The 19,604-nt window shown below is 34.1% G+C and overlaps 1 protein-coding gene across 6 annotated transcripts in view; it reads right to left on the bottom strand.

Moving 5' to 3' along the window:
- Positions 1 to 7,068: 7,068 nt before the first annotated feature.
- Positions 7,069 to 19,604, bottom strand: part of ZNF644 (zinc finger protein 644) — a 101,047-nt gene continuing 88,511 nt past the window's right edge. For 5 of the 6 annotated variants that reach the window (XM_011995577.1, XM_011995580.1, XM_011995575.1 and 2 more), the window contains 2 exons: positions 9,841 to 9,943; positions 7,069 to 8,766 (listed from right to left, as the gene is read on the bottom strand). In XM_011995577.1, coding sequence (XP_011850967.1) covers positions 8,574 to 8,766; positions 9,841 to 9,943 — 296 coding nt within the window. In that variant the 3' untranslated portion in view covers positions 7,069 to 8,573. The remainder of the gene's footprint in view (positions 8,767 to 9,840; positions 9,944 to 19,604) is intronic. The other variant, XM_011995576.1, reaches the window with a different exon arrangement.

Here is a 19,604-nt window from a genome sequence, read left to right as displayed (position 1 = left end):
CCCAGTGAGGCCATGCAGTAGGGATATCTTTTAGTTTTGCCCAGGGGGAAATGTCCGATCTGAATAAATAGCTATAAAACTAAATTGCACTTTCAATGGCCTCATGGGGCTAGAACAACAAAACTATACCCACCGGGCAAAAGGTGAGCCAGTTTTAAAACCAGGCTTCCCATGAGATAGCTCTTATAGCCTGACTTTGGGTCATCTGAGTAGGCCAGGTAAATGCAAGACCTGAACTTGGATTAAGGTGTTCTGAACTAGTAGCACCCCTAGACACCTGACAGAAGTAAATGAAAATCCTATGGGAGAAGATACTGTCCTAGGCCTGAAAATAGTTCTATAATAGATTTCAAATACAATGCCCACCATATAGTCAAACATATGGGCATATAAGAAAACAAGATGCCATGAACAAGCAGAAAAAAGGAACTACTAACAGAATCTGACCCACAATTATTTCAGAGTCCCAGAACTATCAAATACAGAATATAAAAATAACTATCTGGGCCATATTCTAAGAAATAAAAGCCAAGCTAGGGTACTAAAAACAATAAAAAGTGTGTCTGAAAAAAAGCCAATGGAAATTCTAGATCTGAATAATAGTATAACTAAAGTAACAGTCACTGAGAAAACCAGGGGAAGAAACTAGAATGCAGCACAGAGAGACAAAGAGAAAGAAAACAGAGAAGACACAAAACCTAGGAAGCACAGTGAGAAGGATTTAACACATATTTTAGAGTCCCAAAAGAACAAGAGAGAGAAAATGGGGCAGAAAAAAACAGTTGAGAGATAAACAGCCCAGAAATTTCCAGAATCCCAGCAGAGATCTCAAACTGGACAACAACAAAAAATTCCCACAGACATATTAGAGGAAAACTTTAAAAACTCGAGATAAATATAAGTATCTAAAAATCACCCAGAAAATACAGAACAGATTGTTTTACGATGAGCAACAACAACTTGCAAGAACAAGGCAGAAAATGATGGAACAGCCTCAATATGTGAAGAAAAAATAACTATCAATATAGAATTCCATACCCAGTAAAAATATCATTCTAGAACTAAGTGAATAGCCATACTAACTAAAATATCAAATAAACCCTAAACAGTGGGGAAAAAAAAATTAACCAAATAAAGGCACCATCAGACAGACAAATGCCAAGAATATGTGCCATAAAATGACTAAAAAATTTAAAAGGATTCATTGGAAGTCACCATAAAGCAAGTGAAAAGTACAGCCACAAAGTAGAAGATATCTGCAACACATACAACCTAAGGATTAATGGAATTCCTAAGAGTCAATATGGAAAAAGACAGACACTCCAATAGAAAAAAAATGGGTGATCAGTAAAGGCATTTTTCAAAAGAGAAACACATGTGGCCAATAAACGTAAGAAAGGATAATCAGCCTTATAGTAATCAGGGAAATGTAAATTAAGTTCACAATGAAATATTTATATGCACTATCGAGTAAAAATTTAAGTCTGACAGTATCAGGATACAGAGGAACAAGAACCCTGACACACTTCTGGGAGTAAAAACATGTACAATCGTTTTTTAGAAAAGTTTGGCTTTATCTAAGAAGCAGAAACTATATAGTCTATGAGTAAAAAATCCCACTCCTTGGCATGCACCTTAAGAGAAACCTACAGATGTTCATCATGAGACATAATAAAAGTGTTCATAGCTCCATTGCTTTTAAAAGTCATAAGCTGGAAACAACCCAAATGTCTATCAAGAACCAAAATGGATAATTAAATGTGGCATATCTATATAATAATATACAACAATGAAAATGAATAAACTATAGTTACTAACAAAAACAGAGATGAACTTCAATGACAGTATTAAGCAAAAGCAACAGGTCACAAAAGAGGACACACAGTGTAATTCCATTTCTATGAAATACAAGAACAGGACAAAGCAGACTGCATGCTTTCTAAGAGGTCAAACTACTAAGAATGATAAACAAATGATTATTAGAAAAGTCAGAATAATGGTAAACAGAGAAAGATAATTTAATTGGGGATGCTTGCAATGTTCTACATCTCGTCTTTAGTGTAATTAAGGTTATTTCTTTACATATCAGAGTAACATACTTATGTACTTTATCTCACAATAAAGCCAATTTGGTAAGTGGCAATTTGTTCATACTTCAAACATTCTGAGTATTTATAATATTTAAGAATTATCTGGTCTATTAGCCTAACAGTTCAGCCTTCTAAATCCAATCTAAAAATGTGTAAATGAGTAATCAACATGGACTTGTACTAATCATTTTAAAGTAGAAATCTTAAGTTATCTGAGGCATTGAAATAGCCAAGATAATTCAACGTTCTACACATTAAGACTAATTTGTTCTATTTATAAAAGATATTAATGTACTTGAAAAGATTTCAAATCAGGGAACGGAGGTTCTTGAAATAGTAACTGAATATACTGAATTTAGAAATGCTTTTTCAAATGTTTTAAAAATTCTACTAAGGTTGTAAATGTGACTACACATTATCTAAAAGCTCCTTGAAAGTATTTGCTGAAATTTGCTAAACTCATCAATAGAAAAAAATAAACAAAAAAACAACCCATGAGTTTGACCTTAGAAACTTAAGAAAGAACTAAATCTTTGGATTTATATCCTTAAGAAATCATCTTTTTAGAGCAAACTTCTAAATAATATTTCTCTACCAACTTGTTCAGAATACACAAAACAATTCACATGTAATGCTATCTATTTTTCACATTATATAAAAGCAAACAAAAATACCTATGCCAGAAGATTTTTTTTTTAAATTCTCACACAACACCAATTTACATGATGGAAGATTTTGAGGGTTAATTTTAATTAAAATTTGTCTAGGATTATATTCAAAAACACAAACCACTTGACAGTTGATATGGTGACATACGCTACTTTCAAAGAAGTTACTGTTTACTTTTTTGGGGGGAGGTGGGGGTCACAGAGCAATTAACTGCTATGGAGCTCCCAGAAAAGTGTATATAGACACACCACAAAATTCAATAGTCAAAGATCTCTTGAAAAACACTACAGGTTAAGGACACTTAAAGCTCTCCATTATCCTGGTGGCCAATTGTGAAATCAGAGCTTAAGTTATTTTAGACATATTATCCAGCAAAATATAATTGTATGTATTATATTATTATATTCATTTTAAATCTGAAAGGTAATGTCTTTAAGAACAAAAGTTGACTTTTTTTTCATTTACCACTTAAAAATGAACACAATACCACTTTTTACATACTAAATAAGCAAAGTTTTGTTTTGTTTAGAAGAATATACTGGCAAGGATGAGAGGAACTGAAACCAGTCTCATACACTGAAGTTAGGAGAATACAGTTATATAACCTTTGTGAGTAACAATTTGGAAATGTATACATAAAGCCTCAACTCTCTGAGGAATATTCAACTCTTGATTAACTCTACTACTAGAAATTTATTCTAAGGAAATAATTTTGGATGTATAGAATTTACAGCAAGAATGATCATCAAAAGCACTATTTATTTATTTATTTATTTATTTTTTGAGACTGAGTCTTGCTCCACTGCCCAGACTAGAGTGCAATGGCACAATCTCAGCTCACTGCAACCTCCATCTTCCAGGTTCAAGCGATTCTCCTGCCTCAGCCTCCTGAGAAGCTGGGATTACAGGTGTCTGCCACCACACCCAGTTAATTTTTGTATTTTTAGTAAAGACAGGGTTTCACCATGTTGGTCAGGCTGGTCTTGAACTCCTGACCTCAGGTGATCCACCCACCTCACCTCCCAAAGTGCTGGGATTACAGGTGTGAGCCACCATGCCGGGCCGACAAAGGCATTCTTTATGATGCCCAACCCTGGAGACAATATAACATGAGCAATAATGGAGGAGTAAATAATGTATAGGACAATGGAAAACCGTAAAAAATTTAAATATATTTAAGATGAATATTTAGTGGCATGAAAATGCTCATGAATCTACTGCTAAGAGAATAAAGGGTCAATTTCTGCATAGCAAATTCTATTTATTTATTTTAAAGGAAAAAGTCTACAAACAGAAAAACAAGACTAGAGGGACATATGATGAATTTTTAATGTGGGGAATTATAAGTATTTTTTTTCTTATCTAAAATTTTAACAAATAGATCAATAATTTATTAGATTATATGCACTCTTTGTTTACCTTGACTTCTGGCCTAATTTAAGAACCATGCAGTATGAGGAATCAATCCTGTAAATTTTATTATTACAGTTGTTGTTTGCCTAAACTATTAAAGGTATTTATTCAACAATTTGTGATAAGAAAAACCAAAGTTGTAGTAAAGGTATGGGCTACTGATGAAAGATCTATAATTAAATGTGGCTGGCCCTCAAAATAAGAAAACAAGTTCCAATTGTTGAAATAAATATGATAGTTATCTTCTGCAGTGGGGATGAAAGGTGATTCTAGTCTGTCATTTGAAATATCACAGATGAGGACTGGCTTCCGTCACATTCAAGGGTTAACATAAATTATATGGTACTCAAACGTCAGTGTATACAACGCAGCACCCCAATTTAAAATTAATGGTAAAACAAGATATGTTATAATACATTCTGATCATAATTATATTGAAACAGTGAGATAGATAAGAGACAGAAATATATCAAGCTATTTAAAAGTAGGTATCTGAGTGATACTATCACAGGTGATTTCCCCACTTTTTTTTGTTTTTCTATTATTTTTTAAATGGGCATAGATTACATTTTTTTTTTTTTTTTTTTTAAGGAGACCAGGTCTCACTCTGTTGCCCCAGTATGGACGGCAGTGGCATGGTCATAGCTCACTGTGTTCACCTTGAACTCCTGGGCTCAAGCAATCCTCCCACCTCAGCCTCTTGAGTAGCTGGGACTACTGGTGCACACCACCATGCCTTAAAAAAAAAAAAAAATTCTTTCATAGAGATGGGGTCTTGCTATGTTGGACAGGCTAATTTTGAACTCCTGGGCTCAAGTGATCCTTCTACCTCGGCCTCCAAAAGTGCTGGGACTACAGGCCTGAGCTACTGTGCCTGATCTATTACATTTTCTTAGTGAGGAAAAACCCAGAGTGATCCTTTGGACTCTGTGTTCTAATTGCGCAGTCCTTGAAAAGTTACGAATATGTCCTTTAAAAAAGTTTGTCTAGTAAATTACTGAGAAGCCATTATCTCCCCAACCTATAATTAAATAAGTAAAATTTAAAATACAGATATGAGTTATGCCACAGTTCTAATATACTAGAAATAAGTATAGTGGAAAACAACACATAGAAGTTAACTTTTTTGTCTTGAAGCCACTAAATAAATTAACACTTCAGCCTGTAATTTGTTGTTGTTGTTGTTGAGACGGAGTCTTGCTCTGTCCACCCAGTGAGCGCGATCTCGGCTCACTGCAAGCTCCGCCTTCCCGGTTCACGCCATACTCCTGCCTCAGCCTCCCCAGCAGCTGGGGCTACAGGCGCACGCCGCCACGCCCGACTAAGTTTTTTGTATTTTTAGTAGAGAGACAGGGTTTCACTGTGTTAGCCAGGATGGTCTCCAACTCCTGACCTTGTGGTCCACCCACCTCAGCCTCCCAAAGTGCTGGGATTACAGGCGTGAGTCACCGCGCCCGGCCCAGACTGGAATTTTTTAAAGCCCTAATTTAGCATTAGAAGCTCACATATCTCAGGCAATGGAAAAAGAATTAAAAGAAAATTAGTCAATACTGAAGGATAAATCAGGTCATATGCTGACATAAAAATCGATCATGTAACTTGAGACAATATTTCATACTTTTCTTCTAGTGGGAACCAAATGAAAATATACTAACTTTCTAGTTGCCAAATAAAAGATGAATTTTGAATGCTTCCTAAAGAATTCTTTAAATTTTGTAACCCTAATATCTTTACTATGAAAAATGCTCTTCGCTTAATTTACTTTTCAGGAGTCACTCTAGTCTACTGTTTCTGACATGAAATATTTTATTCTGATGACTGAATTCTTTATATATCTAGAAGGAGAAATAATTGTTTACATATAGCTCAATATATTTTAAAATTAAATGTAGTTTTGATTCCGAAACTTGTGGTCAAACGAATTCTTCTCCTTGTATTCACACATGTTGATATTTGGCCTAATAAGACAAAATCACAGAAGTGTAAGAATTAGGGGGTCAAGTTGGTGGCTCATGACTGTTATCTCAACACTTTGGGAGGCCGAGGCGGAAGGATCTCTTGAGCCCAGGAGTTTAAGCACAGCCTGGGCAACATGGCAAAACTCTGTCTCTACAAAAAATACAAAAACTAGCCAAGAGTGATGACGTGTGCTTTTAATTCCAGCTACTAGGGAGGCTGAAGTGGGAGGATCAGTTGAGTCCTGAGAGGTTGAGTCTGCAGTGAGACATGGTCATACCATTGCACTCCAGCCTGGGTGACAGAGTAAAACCCTGTCTTTAAAAAAAAAAAAAAAAAAAAAAAAAAATTAGAGTGGAAAGGGGCTCTAGTGATTACTAGCCTTCCCACAAGAATCCTGCTATGATTTTTTTTTTTTTTTACTTCTGGATTCCACTTGCTATGTAGTATGTCTTCCAATTTAAAAATATATGTTCAGAGACCTTATATAACTATCAATGAAACTTGTTCAGTAAGAGATAACCAATATATACAGACCTGATATATTTTCAGTCGAAAGTAAAGAAATGTGATGTTTTAGTTTTGTCACTATAGACAAATACATAGTTTTTATCGGGTCTTTTGTAAAACTGAAAATAACTTACAAGTACTTTTCCCTTATCTATTAACCTAAGGATTAGGAGATCCTTGTTTGGGAATGATCCATCTAGTCCAACCTTCTAATTTTGCATATAAGATGGTTCTAAATTTAGAGGTTTGATTAATCATGAAAGGGGGAAAAATGATCTTTCTCACATACATTTTATCGACCAATGAGGTGATTCCAGAAAAACTATACTCTGTGAACCAAGTAACCTGGTAAGTATAAACAGTTTAAATCCAATGAAACACAACCTGAAGTGAACTATTTCCACCAATGAAAAATAAGAAATGTTTCACATTTTAATTTTCTTTAAACCTTTTTTTATTTAGAGATTTTTCTGGTAAGGAGATATACCATAGGAAAGCAATTTCACTGGCAGTGAGGTATGTATATACTCTACCAAAATACTCCTTATTTTAACTGTTTTTAACTTTATTTACATACGAAGCAAAGAATCAATGCATATCCTTGGTTCAACTATAGTATCAGCCATACTACATGAAATAAAATGGTGCTTGCATACAAAAACTTGTTGTTTATAAAGGAATCTGATTTCAGATTAAAAGAACTAATTTGTTTTTGGAAAAAAATTTTAAAAAGAATCACAATTTATCATGACCAAGACACCTGCACCATATTTTCCATTCCTCACAGCACATTTATTTCAGTAATTCTGTTATGTCGGTTCTTAGCATGAGCATAGTGTTACACGATTTTCGTACATATAATCACATCCAAAACAAGTTCTAAAATTTAAATTGTAAACATTCTCATCATATGTAGAAATATTTTAATTGGTGTATTAAGTTTTGCTAACTGATCAAATTTGGAAGATAATATAAATGAGAACGTCTATTCTAAACTGTGTAGTGAGCATTGTTTATTAATTACATTTCTACAATGTTAAATAAAGTAAGAGGCAAACCTGTCCTGTAAGCATGTCAAATTTTAGGTAAAACATTAAAAAGAAACAAACCTGTTAACAAAAGAATGTCTTGCAATAAAGAACATTAGATTTTTAAAATCTATTATGATACAAAAATGTAAAGGGTAAATAGCATCTTTGTTGACAAAGTAGGAGGTAGCATGGATGCACCACTTTATTGTCTGAGAAATGCAACTGGAGTAAAGAATATTTCCTTACCACAAATAATTTCCAGAACTATGTACATATTTCTTTTAGAAATACTTGTTTAAACAAATCTCCCTCCACTTTTTAGTATAAAAAAAACCGTTCCATGTGATTTTAAAAAAAACACTTACACATCTAGATAGAATAGTACTCTGCCCTATTTGAGTGAACAGTCTCAAACTATGAAGTACATGATATTTAATGCCCTAATTTAAGTAAATTTAGTCAGCGGTTCTTGGTATTATACAAAACACTAAATACATACAAACAAAATATAATATCTTATTTTTCTATGCAAGTCTTGTGGGGAATAAACAGAGCCTTGATTCTGGTAACACTGCAAAAAACATAATTGTCCAATAAGTCTGTCTATAAGTATCCATGTGCAACAGTTTATTAATGGCTGCTTACATGTACTGCTTTTTTATTGAGTGAACACAGTTAACCAATAAAACTTCATAAACCTTAAAAACACATCTTCCACCCTATATAAAATATATAGACTACTTACTGTTTTAAGTATTCAATTTGCTCTGATGTCATTGTAATTCATTTTCCCCCATTTTCCTGCTTTAGTATTTATAAACAGATAATTTAATGTGGCTTTAAAAAAAAAAGAATTTCAAATTTACATCCAATTCAAATTGGCTATTCAAAAGGTTTCCTGGTTCTATGAAGCTGCTTCGGCCATTAGTAGAGAAAATGAAGTTTCTGTAATGGAGGCAGGCTTTTTAAGTAGTGACGTGACTTCCACCATGCCAGCTCCAGTCCGTGGAAGATTAGCGTTTACAATATGTCGTTGTAAGTGCTTAATCCAGTCTTCCTGAACAGACAAGGGTCCTCGAAAGACTAGGCCACAAAACCTACAGAAAGATAACAGTTCTCTTAACATGACCAATTCTCCTTCTTTAAAACCAATTCACATAAAATCCTAAAACATAAGGAATAAACTTTACTGTATTTTAAAGACAACACTTGATAAAGTTTCTAAATAAAGTCAAATGATTTAATAAAACATCAAAACTCCCAATTCATATGTTTATTAACAGCTATAATAAACTCCAGTAATCTTTGTATAGGTGGGAGCATTATTATTAGGTTAAAATTAACATCTACACATCTTAATTCACTTGAAACAACAACCATTACTCCAAAATATGTCATGCTTTAGAAAAGACCCTTCCCCAATTTAGCATTCCTTAAATTGCATTGTGTCTGTGTTTCTTCATGTGTGTTGTGAGTGTGAGTACAGAAGAAGGCGTGACTATGAGGGGAGAGAAAAATGTGTTCCCAATAAGTGAGAACTCAAGATAGCAAAACATCAAACCAAACAAAGTTAAACCATACAAACCAGATAAACACAAGGAAAGCTACTTTTTTATTCTTTTTTATTTTTTCTGAGACAGAGTCTTGCTCTGCTGCTCAGGCTGGAGTGCAGTGGCACAATCTCGGCCCACTGCAACCTCCGCCTCCTGGGCTCAAGTGATTCTCCTGCCTCAGCCTCCTGAGTAGCTGGGATTACAGGCACCCGCTACAACGCCTGGCTAATTTTGGTATTTTTAGTAGACATGAGTTTTCATCATGTTGGCCAGGCTGGTCTTAAACTTCTGGCCTCAAGTAATCCACCCATCTTGGCCACCCAAAGTGCTGGAATTACAGGTGTGAGCCACCACACCTGGCCAAGCTATTAAATAAGTCACAGTATAGCAGATTTACATTACTATTAGCTAATGTAAAAAACTTGATTCATTAGTTGTTGAAGTACAGGATATTGTTAGCTGAATTAAGATTTTAAGCCTATCTCCAAAAGTTCATTTATAACTTGATTGTTGAGAATGCACACTCTGCCACAAATTAAAAACCCCAAATGAAATAGCTAATATGTTTCAAAGCAAAGTATGAAGAAACTGATCAGATCTGGCAAAAGAGGTATATACCTGCATCGGAGAATGTAAACCTCGTCAGCACCATGAGGTAATGTTAGCATTTTCTTCTTGCTTCCAGATCTTGACCTTGATTTCTTTTGCTTACAATCTAAGGCTAAAAAGAGGAAGAGAAAGACTTAACATTCCTTATATATTTCAAAATATACATATACGCATATTTTTCTAGAGAGGTCAGACAGACCATCTAAATCAGTTAGAAAAAGTCTGCATTCATTTCCCTTTTCCCTGAAGCATGCATTCAACTTGCTGATTCTGTAATAGCAGTAATATTATCTGTACGGTACAGCAGTATTTTCTGTACTGAAGAATACTATCTGTATTCTTCCTGTACTGCCTTTTCAAATAATGTTTTACCACGCCAAACTAGAACTGAGAAAATGTAACTAAATAACTCGAAACTACTAAATTGGTCAATTATTACAATAATGGCAATGTTTACTCTTATAATCACATATAATTTTAACATCTGGTTAAATCTTACTTATTTCCAGAAAAATATAACCTTTTGAGATCATTAAATTAAGTTTGCATTTGATTACCGCTCCATTAAGTAGGTCTTATATATTTGGAAAACTTAGTAAGGGAATATGGACAATGTAATTTAAAGCTCAACGAAAAATCAATTTTCATAGTGACTCACTATTAATTCTATAATAATAAATAGCTCTTAAAATTGTATGGTGGCCCTACATTTGAAAGGACAAAAAAAGTTCAACTTTCATTTTTGAACTTAACTTGTATTCCATATACAATAATCACTTATGCAATCATATGTTTTATTTTCCTACAAAATAAATATAAATCCATATTATTTCATGTAAGTTTACAACTGGATCTCATGTTTTATGCTAACTATTCTTTACATATTTTTCATTTTACATTTTCTCCAATAGCTTATTTTAAAATGTGATTTGAAAAGGTAAAAAAAAAATTATATTAAAATAGACCAAAATTGTATGTGAACTGTTCTTGAAATTTTTCCATTACTTGACTTTTCCTTTATTTATTCTAAAACAACCTAATTTTAAAAAGAAAAAAAAAGGTTTTTTTTATAGGCAGAAATAGATAGCACATAACATTTTATAGGTCTTTGAATACAGCTACACCATTTCTTTGGACAAAGGGATGATAGCAATCCAGGGTGCTGCTGGTCAATTAGCAGGAAGAGAAGGTAAGAATTTATCTGTAGGGATCCAAGGGGGGAGGGATACAAATGTAACAGAAGAGTTACCCAAATGGCTTTTCTTCCATTATCCTGTCATGTGAAAAATTCCCTTGAAAAATTCTAAGTAAGAGAGAAGGAACTGGCTATTCAATGACACTGTGAAATGAATTGTTCAAAGTCCAGATTCCAAAAGAATAGATGCTACTATCACAAAACCAGTAAACATAGTTCCTTAGTCAAATGGCAATGCTAACAGAAATGTCATATAGAAAATTCAAAACCACAAGAAACCTAAATTGAAGTCACTGGTATCAGCTTCCTGTCACCTGCCTATTCAAAAGTAAAATCTAGGACACACAGTCTTTTTCTGTTTATCCTTAGAAGAAGAGTCTAATAAGTAAAGAACTACTAGAAGTCAAGTTAGGTATTAAAGAATGGGTAATTCAAAACTAAACAACCAAACTCTGGAATAGAAAAATCTTATAAGGATCTTATTAGTTATCTCAGTCAAGAGCCTGACATGTAGTAGGAACTCAACAAATACTTCTGTAGTAAAAATAAAGCAAAACCCAGTAATTTAACCATTGATATTTAGACAGCCTAAGAATGAAAATGTTTTACTCCTATTTGATACAGGTAATATTCCTGTACAACACTGTGCATCATTTGTTTAAATATGTTGCTGCAGTCGCATGTACTTCATTATCCTAGATACAAATCACTGACCAGTCCAGCTTATGTAGAGAAACTAGGTTATTCACAACAACTACAAGAGTGAAATACGATATGCTTTGTAACCAGTAGGAAAAACCTTTTTCCTAATCGCTGTGGTAAGCAATCTGAATTTAAGTGGGTTATGAGTAATTCATATACTGGAAATAGAGTTGAGGTAACTCAAAGAGTAACTGCTACTAGATGTCAGCTATTCTTTCCATTTGTAAAGATGGATCCTTGTCTGTGTTAGGCAGAATAGAGCAGGCATTTGGTGTCTCGTAAGACTACAGGTATAATCTTACTTTGATGAGCTTGCTGGCTGTCAAAATTGCCACACTGTATTCAAACTCCTTTTAAAATGCAAATAAATTACTGTAGGATACAAATAGAATACATTATAACAACCCTTAAAAATTTGTTCACAGAATGTTAATGTTAGGGGTGTTAAGCAAATTGAGGAAGAAGGGCAGAGGATGGTAGGGAAATATGCAAAAGAACACTTTATCAGTTATAAAGCATTTAAATTTACATGTTGTAATATTTTAAAAATGGAACTGGGTATGTTTATTCTGAAATACAGAAATATTTTTGGTTTTCCTTTAGGGAAAAAAAGAATTATTTTATGGCTTTTGATGCTTTATGGACTGTGGAAATTCTTAAGTTTAGGCTGTGTTATGAATGATCAGATCTAAACTTGAAATGAGAATGCCATCATTTTTGTAGCAATGAATATTTGAAGGTATTATGACCTTGGAAAGCAGGACAACTCAGTTAGCATATGACTGATCGATCATCTCTAGAACCCAGGGCTCCAAAGTTAAGGTTACAGAATCTCAGGCACTGAGAATGCCTAGAAACTTATCCATAAAGTTAAAATATTAAAAATCTGGGATCTTTGGAAATTGAAATCTAAATGCCTCAGTGTTTTAATATCTTCATCAATTCTAGATTATCTCCTGAAATGTTATATTTTTGAGTAGGTGAGACATGAACATATTTTACAATAGTTTTTTCTAATGCCAATATCCAAACTCACTCCTGTGATAGTGCCCATACCTTTGGGAAAATCTGTTTAAAATTGAATATTTAACATATTAAAACTGCACAAAAAGGGGACATCTATATAGGATCCTCTACATAAAAAGACGATTTACACAGAAAATTTCAATAAATGAAAAGGATGAGGTACAAACATGTCTGTTATACCAATATTTTCACTTAAGAGATTTTATTATATCTAGAGGGAAAAGTAGTTTTGTTCTGGACTGTACCAGGAGCCACTACAACATTAAATACAGATCACTAACACATTCAGTTTTAGTATAATGCAGCTCATCAATATCTGTGATAAACAGCCAAAGCTTTAACAGAGTTGTTTATATGAATAATCTGCCAAATAGATAACTTTGTTACACAAAGCCTTTTTTTGTAATAGGATTTTATTTGCACTTGTTAGTGACCAAAACACTCCAAGGAACTTAAAAACAAAAAACCCACACACACTTTTCTCTTTACTAAGTATTTTAAATCTAACATTGTTTCTATAATTTAAATATATTAAAAATTTATTTTTAGAAAGTGTTAATTTTCTTCTCAAGTATAAGCTTCTTTAGAAAGAAACAAATCCAGTCGTCCAAACCTTCCTGAGATTACTAATCAGTGGGCAAACTGTTTAAGTGATCAATTTCAACCAAAAGACTGTCAAAAATCTTTCAAGTTACCTGATATATAAAAGATCTAAATTGCTACTGAGAATATTTTACTTATACAGAGAATAAATTGAGCTGTGAGGTAAAATGCAAAAAAAAAATATATATATATATATGTATCTTCCAGTAAGATATCTGTCTTGGTCAAATACAAATATGAAAGAGAAATACGATAAACTCATGAGTCCTCAAAAAGAACACCACACTGCTATGCTATGAATACGACGATCAATGATCATGACGACAACAATACGCCAAAGCACTAAACCAGATTGGTGCAAAGCAAATAGATAACACAACACATAAAAATTCGTCTGTTTTCTAAGCCATTATTTAGTTTTACCCAAAGAAGATTAAGAATTTAGTTTTGACTTTGACATTATTAAAATCTTTTGCTCTTTCCACCTTTCTGCCCATTTTATACAATAATTGCTTCAACGAGTTTCACTTTCTTTTTCCTTCACAATATAAATGACCCAAGAGAATGAGAGTTCATAAAAACATCTGGAACTTCTTTGATAAAGCACACCATAACTAAATTAACATTCGCCACCAAAGTATTTTTATTTGTAATCATTCTCACCTGCCCAATTACTTAAAAGCATGTTTAATCCGTTTCTTTTCTAATTGGTTGCTGGTATCTCTAGGACAAAGTGAAACAACTGGGTTATCTATACCCAAAGACAGAGGCACAAGAGGGATGAAAATTTTTTCTCTAAGTGGTTGGACTGTATAAGTTTGGTGGACAATATTAGCTATGACCTCACTCAGAACTGCAGTAGGAATAAACATGACACAAACAGGTAAACCATCATTCCACCACTATTAAAAAGTTGGTGCTGGAGGTTGTGGTGGCAGTGGTGAGGTGGGAAGAGGATGCACACATGCCAAAGGGTACACAAGTGTAAGATAGAAAAATAAACTCAATTCTTTTTTTTAACCTTTAACTTCAGGGGTACATGTGCAGGTTTGTTATACAGGTAAATTGTCACAGGAGTTGGTGTACAGACTATTTCATCACCCAGGCAATAAGCATAGTACCTGATAGGTAGTTTTTAAAATTATTTCCCTCCTCCTACCCTCCACCCTCAAGGTAGGCCTCAGTCTGTTGCTCCCTTCTTTGTGTCCATGTGTTCTTGTTGTTTAGCTCCCACTTATAAGTGAGAACATTCAGTACTGGTTTTCTGTTCCTGTGTTAGTAATAAATTCAATTATAACTGTCACTAATCCTTCAAGGTTCATAAGCCCCAAGCATATAAAAAGACTGCAAATACCATTTTCTTTCCTTTGGCCTCAACTGAAAAAGAATCAGGGCCTTTTTAAAACAAACAAACAAACAAACAAAAACATGCTAGCTTGTGTAAAACAGGAATGGGGTAGAGAAAGCCAATTGTTGAGAAGTCAAAGTTTCCTTTATTCAGCTTTTATCTTTCTTTCTGTACAAAGTGCCTAGGAGACCAGCTTCATGGGTGTCCAACTTGTGCAGTCACATAGGGAGAGCCCCACACTCGGTTTAATGCTCTACTATTGCAGCCTTGAAATTATTAATTTTTGAACGAGGTCTACCACGTACTCATTTTGCATTGGACTCTGCAAATAGCAGTCCTGGGACCTGAGTATCTACTATCATAAATGAGAAAGGCTGCATTCAGTTCCACCCCTCAATCTCTTGGCCCATACAAAAAAAAAAAAAAAAAAGCTATTAAGAGAAAAATTGTTAAATCCCCAATCTCTACACAGTATGAAAATTGAAAAAGACTCCCCTACTCCTACCAACATCAGTTCTTTGCTTCTAGCTATACCACTTCATTATTCTGAAGATGAGTATATAAGTTTAAAGTTAAAAAAAGCAATGTTTCCCTTATAATCAGGAATGAAGTATAAAGATACACATTTAGTAACCTCAAAAGTATTTATTTTCATCATCATTTTCCCTTGATATTTTCACTCTAATATTAAATAATTTTTTAGTACCCTAAATAACTTTCATTAATTTTTAGAGTTTCCACTCCCAATGACTGAAAAAAAGATAAGTAACTCAATCACACAGCAATCAGTGGCAAAGTTAACTAGATCCTGCATGTTTAAATAATTTACCTGGAAGAGGATGAAATGCAAAATACGTGGAAAGCAGATTTCCTTTGCTTTAAGAATTAGGTTTGTGGTTTAACAAATTATTAGTCCACAAGGACTGGTTGCTTGAGTTTGTCCTACAAAGTAGGAAATTATATTAAGGATAGTCAACAGCCTTATAGTTCAGAGGAAGAGTTAAAGGAAATGGAAGTAGCCTTTTATATTTAAACTTGAATGGATTCAGTTAAAGAAAAAGTACAACTTGTAGAAGCCCCCACTATTTCAAAGTAGAGGGGATGATTACTAAAGAATATTTTGAGCAAGTATTCTCTATGTAAAGGGAAAAGCTAGACATAAATATGATACTTCACACATTTTTATAAACAGAAATTAAAAGCAGGCTAGTTTTACCAGCTTGCCCAAAGCTAAAAAAGCTAACAATATCACAACTACAAGTGGCTTACTGGTCAGTTAAGAGTTGATAGGATAGCAAACGTATTACTTCTTTGTGGTAACAGGTAAGAAAATAACATTTAAAATTTTCTTTTCAAGTAAGTTGGACTTGTATGCTGTTTTATTAAGCAAAATAGGCATTAGCTATCAACATCAACCACTTTTCTAAGACACATCTGAAATAAGAATAAACATTAAAGTACATAATGACAATCTGCTTTAAGTCACTTTTGTTGAGAATTACAAACAAAATAATCACAGTCCCTGCCCTCTAAAATCTCCTTATTTCTGATATATCATTTCAGATGTAGTAACAATAATTAAATTGTTCTTGATCTTAAAATTAGCTAAGAAAACCACCTAATTTTAAAATTTCCTTTAAATTATCCTTGATATAATCATATTTAACTTAAATTAGATGGTACTCATAACAATATATTAGTAAATCTCAATGTCACAAATCCATGGTTGCAATGGATCTGATTTGGCTTTTTATAGTTCTTAAGAGCTTTACACATTCCAGCCAAAATTCAAACTACAACCAAACATGGTATTGATCCGGTATTTTCTGTGTTAGCCAACTCCCAGCTAAGCTACAATTAAAAACATAAACCTTGGATAACAAAAATTAACTTCATTCTTCAAACCCTAGGCATACCAAAAAAAAAAAAAAAAGTAAAATCTACTTTTCTACTTTTTTCTACTTCTGCAATAAGTGAGGAACTACCTACCAATAAGGCATCCTTTTGCCCTAACCTCCAACAGAGAAAGTCTGGGTGTTATTTTATTATTTCCATAAAGTCAATTAAAACATTACACTAAAATTTAGCTCTGGCCAACCACATGCCTTGTTATTATAAGGGTTACTTCTATCTTAATCCAGATTACAAATAGCATTCAAGAAATTCAAGTTAGAATTGAGAGAAGGAAAACAGCTCAGAGCAGTCAGCTATGTACAGTATGCGAGATTTACCAGGCCCAGAAAGACTGGAGTAGGGGACTTGAGTCACGTGACTCTCATGCCCCCCCCCCCCCCCCGACTGGGGGGAGGGCAATTGTTTAAATTAGGCATTTTATTATGTTCCTGACCTGATGCCTCAACCATTATTTTTATGTTCCTGAAATCTGTGATACAAAGAACAATGTATAGCCAATTGATAGCTTACGTTATCTTAATGTAAATTCTTGGTAAATAAACACAGAAACCGCTTTTTTCCTTAAGAACTCACTGGTAACTGCTGCTAATCACAGTGTATATCCAGGGCAACTTGAACCTATGCTCCCAGGTGGCCATCCTCAAGTTTTGGGCTTGAATAAACTCTATACCTAATGATGTTTTCTGAATCTCATTATTCAAGGCTTACAGAAAAAATATCATAGCAAACACAAACATTATAACTGAGGATAGAATTAGATACATTTAAAATGCCCAAACAAATATTAAAAAAAAAAAAAAAGCAAAACCCAGAAACTTGGTAAATAATAAAACCAACAGTAATGCTAGGAAACTAGATAAGACTTGCATGAAAAACAAGATGTCAGTCAGAATAGATCACCCTCCTTTTGGAATCAATGAGCAGCAAAAAACAAGCATCGTAAAATTTAAGTATTTTATGCTACAATGGTGTAACTCTTCGGTTATATTCTCCTAAAAACAAACTTACTGATTCAACAAGTGTGGTTATTTACTTTTGAAAATAAAAATAAAATTCTAAGTTCTACAGCAGACTGAATGGATAGCCTCCTCCTTGCCAAGGAGACCCCAGAGAAACCTTAAAAATTGAGTTCCCAGCCATGATGGGACAGGAGGTGAAGCATGTCTCATTAGGTTCCCTCCCTCACTAACCACCATTAAACTTTCTTTCCTAAGAGTTAAAAAGAAACCAACCCTTTCAAAAGACTTGCTCCACCACGGATATCAACCAATCGCCTAACTCAGAAACTGGACTCCCCTCTGTTTTTGTGGTTTTGAACTGACCAGCATTCCTGATAAGAGATCACCAACTGGTTCTAGCTGGCCCATGGAGGCTGCACATAGGGTGCCTATGAACTCTGTTTCACCTTTTGACATGTAAACCCTAATTTTCCTATGATTAAATGTTAAGTCTTCACCTCAAAGTGAACATGAGATGTATGTAACATGGAGCCTGCACACTAAGCATGTGTGCACCCCCTCATGAATAGTCATAACTCCTCCTATATAACCTGTTGAATATGTATACTTAGCCAACCCATTCAGCATAACTTCCTGTCTCACCCTTCCTCCTTTGAAGGGCTTGCTTTTGGTCTCTGTCTCACTTCCAAGCCTGTAGGCTTCAAGCTTTCTAAGAAATAAAGCTCTCTTTTCCAAAATTGGAGATCTCCAGCTTTTAAAATGACACTTTGTTATAGTGGATAGCTGGATGATGAAGTGTTGCTAGTAAATGACAAGAGAAGTAATGAAGCCTACCCTTCTACCAGACAGCATAGTAGCAGACTGATTAACCGTACTGGTATAACCATCCTCCTCCCACTCAGATTTAAAATACTGAGCCATCTCTTATCTCTAATCTACCATATCCTGCTTATTTTATTTCTGTAATATTACCCATACATCTATTACCCCTCCTTTACATACTTAATGTCACTGACCTGGTACAGGACTCTTAAAATCATCTACCCTGCAATTTTTCCTCCTCTCCGCCAAATCGTTTATTTAAAAAGCAATTTCAAATGCATTACACAAATTCTGTATTCAAATAGTTCCCCACTACAAAGTTAATTCCAACATCTTAGACTAGCATTTTATGTAATCTTTGTGACTCACTTTACCAATCCAACTCAATTCCCCCTTACCTCCTACTTCCTAGTATTTCCAATAAACTTCCCACATTGTCCCGCCTTGCTCCTTCCTTCAGGCATTTCTCTTCCCCACGCCTGACCCCCATTTCCATTTCAGTTGGCTATACATTAGGGTCCATTCAAATGCTAATTCCAAAAGCCTTGGGAGATCCTAGTCTAGCTGAAAGTGTCTTCCTCTTTCTCTGAAATTCCACAGTATTTCACGCATACCTCTTCAATGGCACTTACCAATTTGTCTTGTATTGCAGTTATGCATATATGTACTTCTACTGTATTGTAAGATCCAATATACCTCTGCATACTTAGCACAGTTGGAGGTGAAAAAAAATACATGTTGAATTAGTGAAAAAATCAGCCCATCATTTTTTAGTATGCTGGGGAAATAGCCTAATTCTTGCTGGAATAATAAAACAATTAGTAGAGGGTTACCCAAAATACTGGATTAAATTATATCCAAGCTACTCAAGGCAAAAATAAGAACAACATTTTAGAGCAATAACCACCAAATTGGTTAGGAAAAATCAAGTTATTAACAGTTGAGGGACTAGTCTTCAGTCACCTAGAGAATGTACTCAACTCAGATAATTCACTACCTTGCTAATCATTTATAAATGATATGTTACTGTGCAGATAAATGTATACGCATAAATGCTCTTAATGAAGAACAGTACTATAGAAATAAGTTATAGCTAAGAAATATAAAGACCCATCTTTTCATTGTCTCATGAATAGCTTTTTAAAATAAAAGTCTGACCATGCCATTCTCTTATTTTTCTTCTCTCTCACTCTCTCTTTCTCTC

The sequence above is a fragment of the Mandrillus leucophaeus genome, unplaced genomic scaffold, assembly GCF_000951045.1.
Source record: "Mandrillus leucophaeus isolate KB7577 unplaced genomic scaffold, Mleu.le_1.0 Scaffold492, whole genome shotgun sequence".
NCBI lineage: Eukaryota > Metazoa > Chordata > Mammalia > Primates > Cercopithecidae > Mandrillus > Mandrillus leucophaeus.
This window is presented reverse-complemented; position numbering and strand designations above follow the sequence as displayed.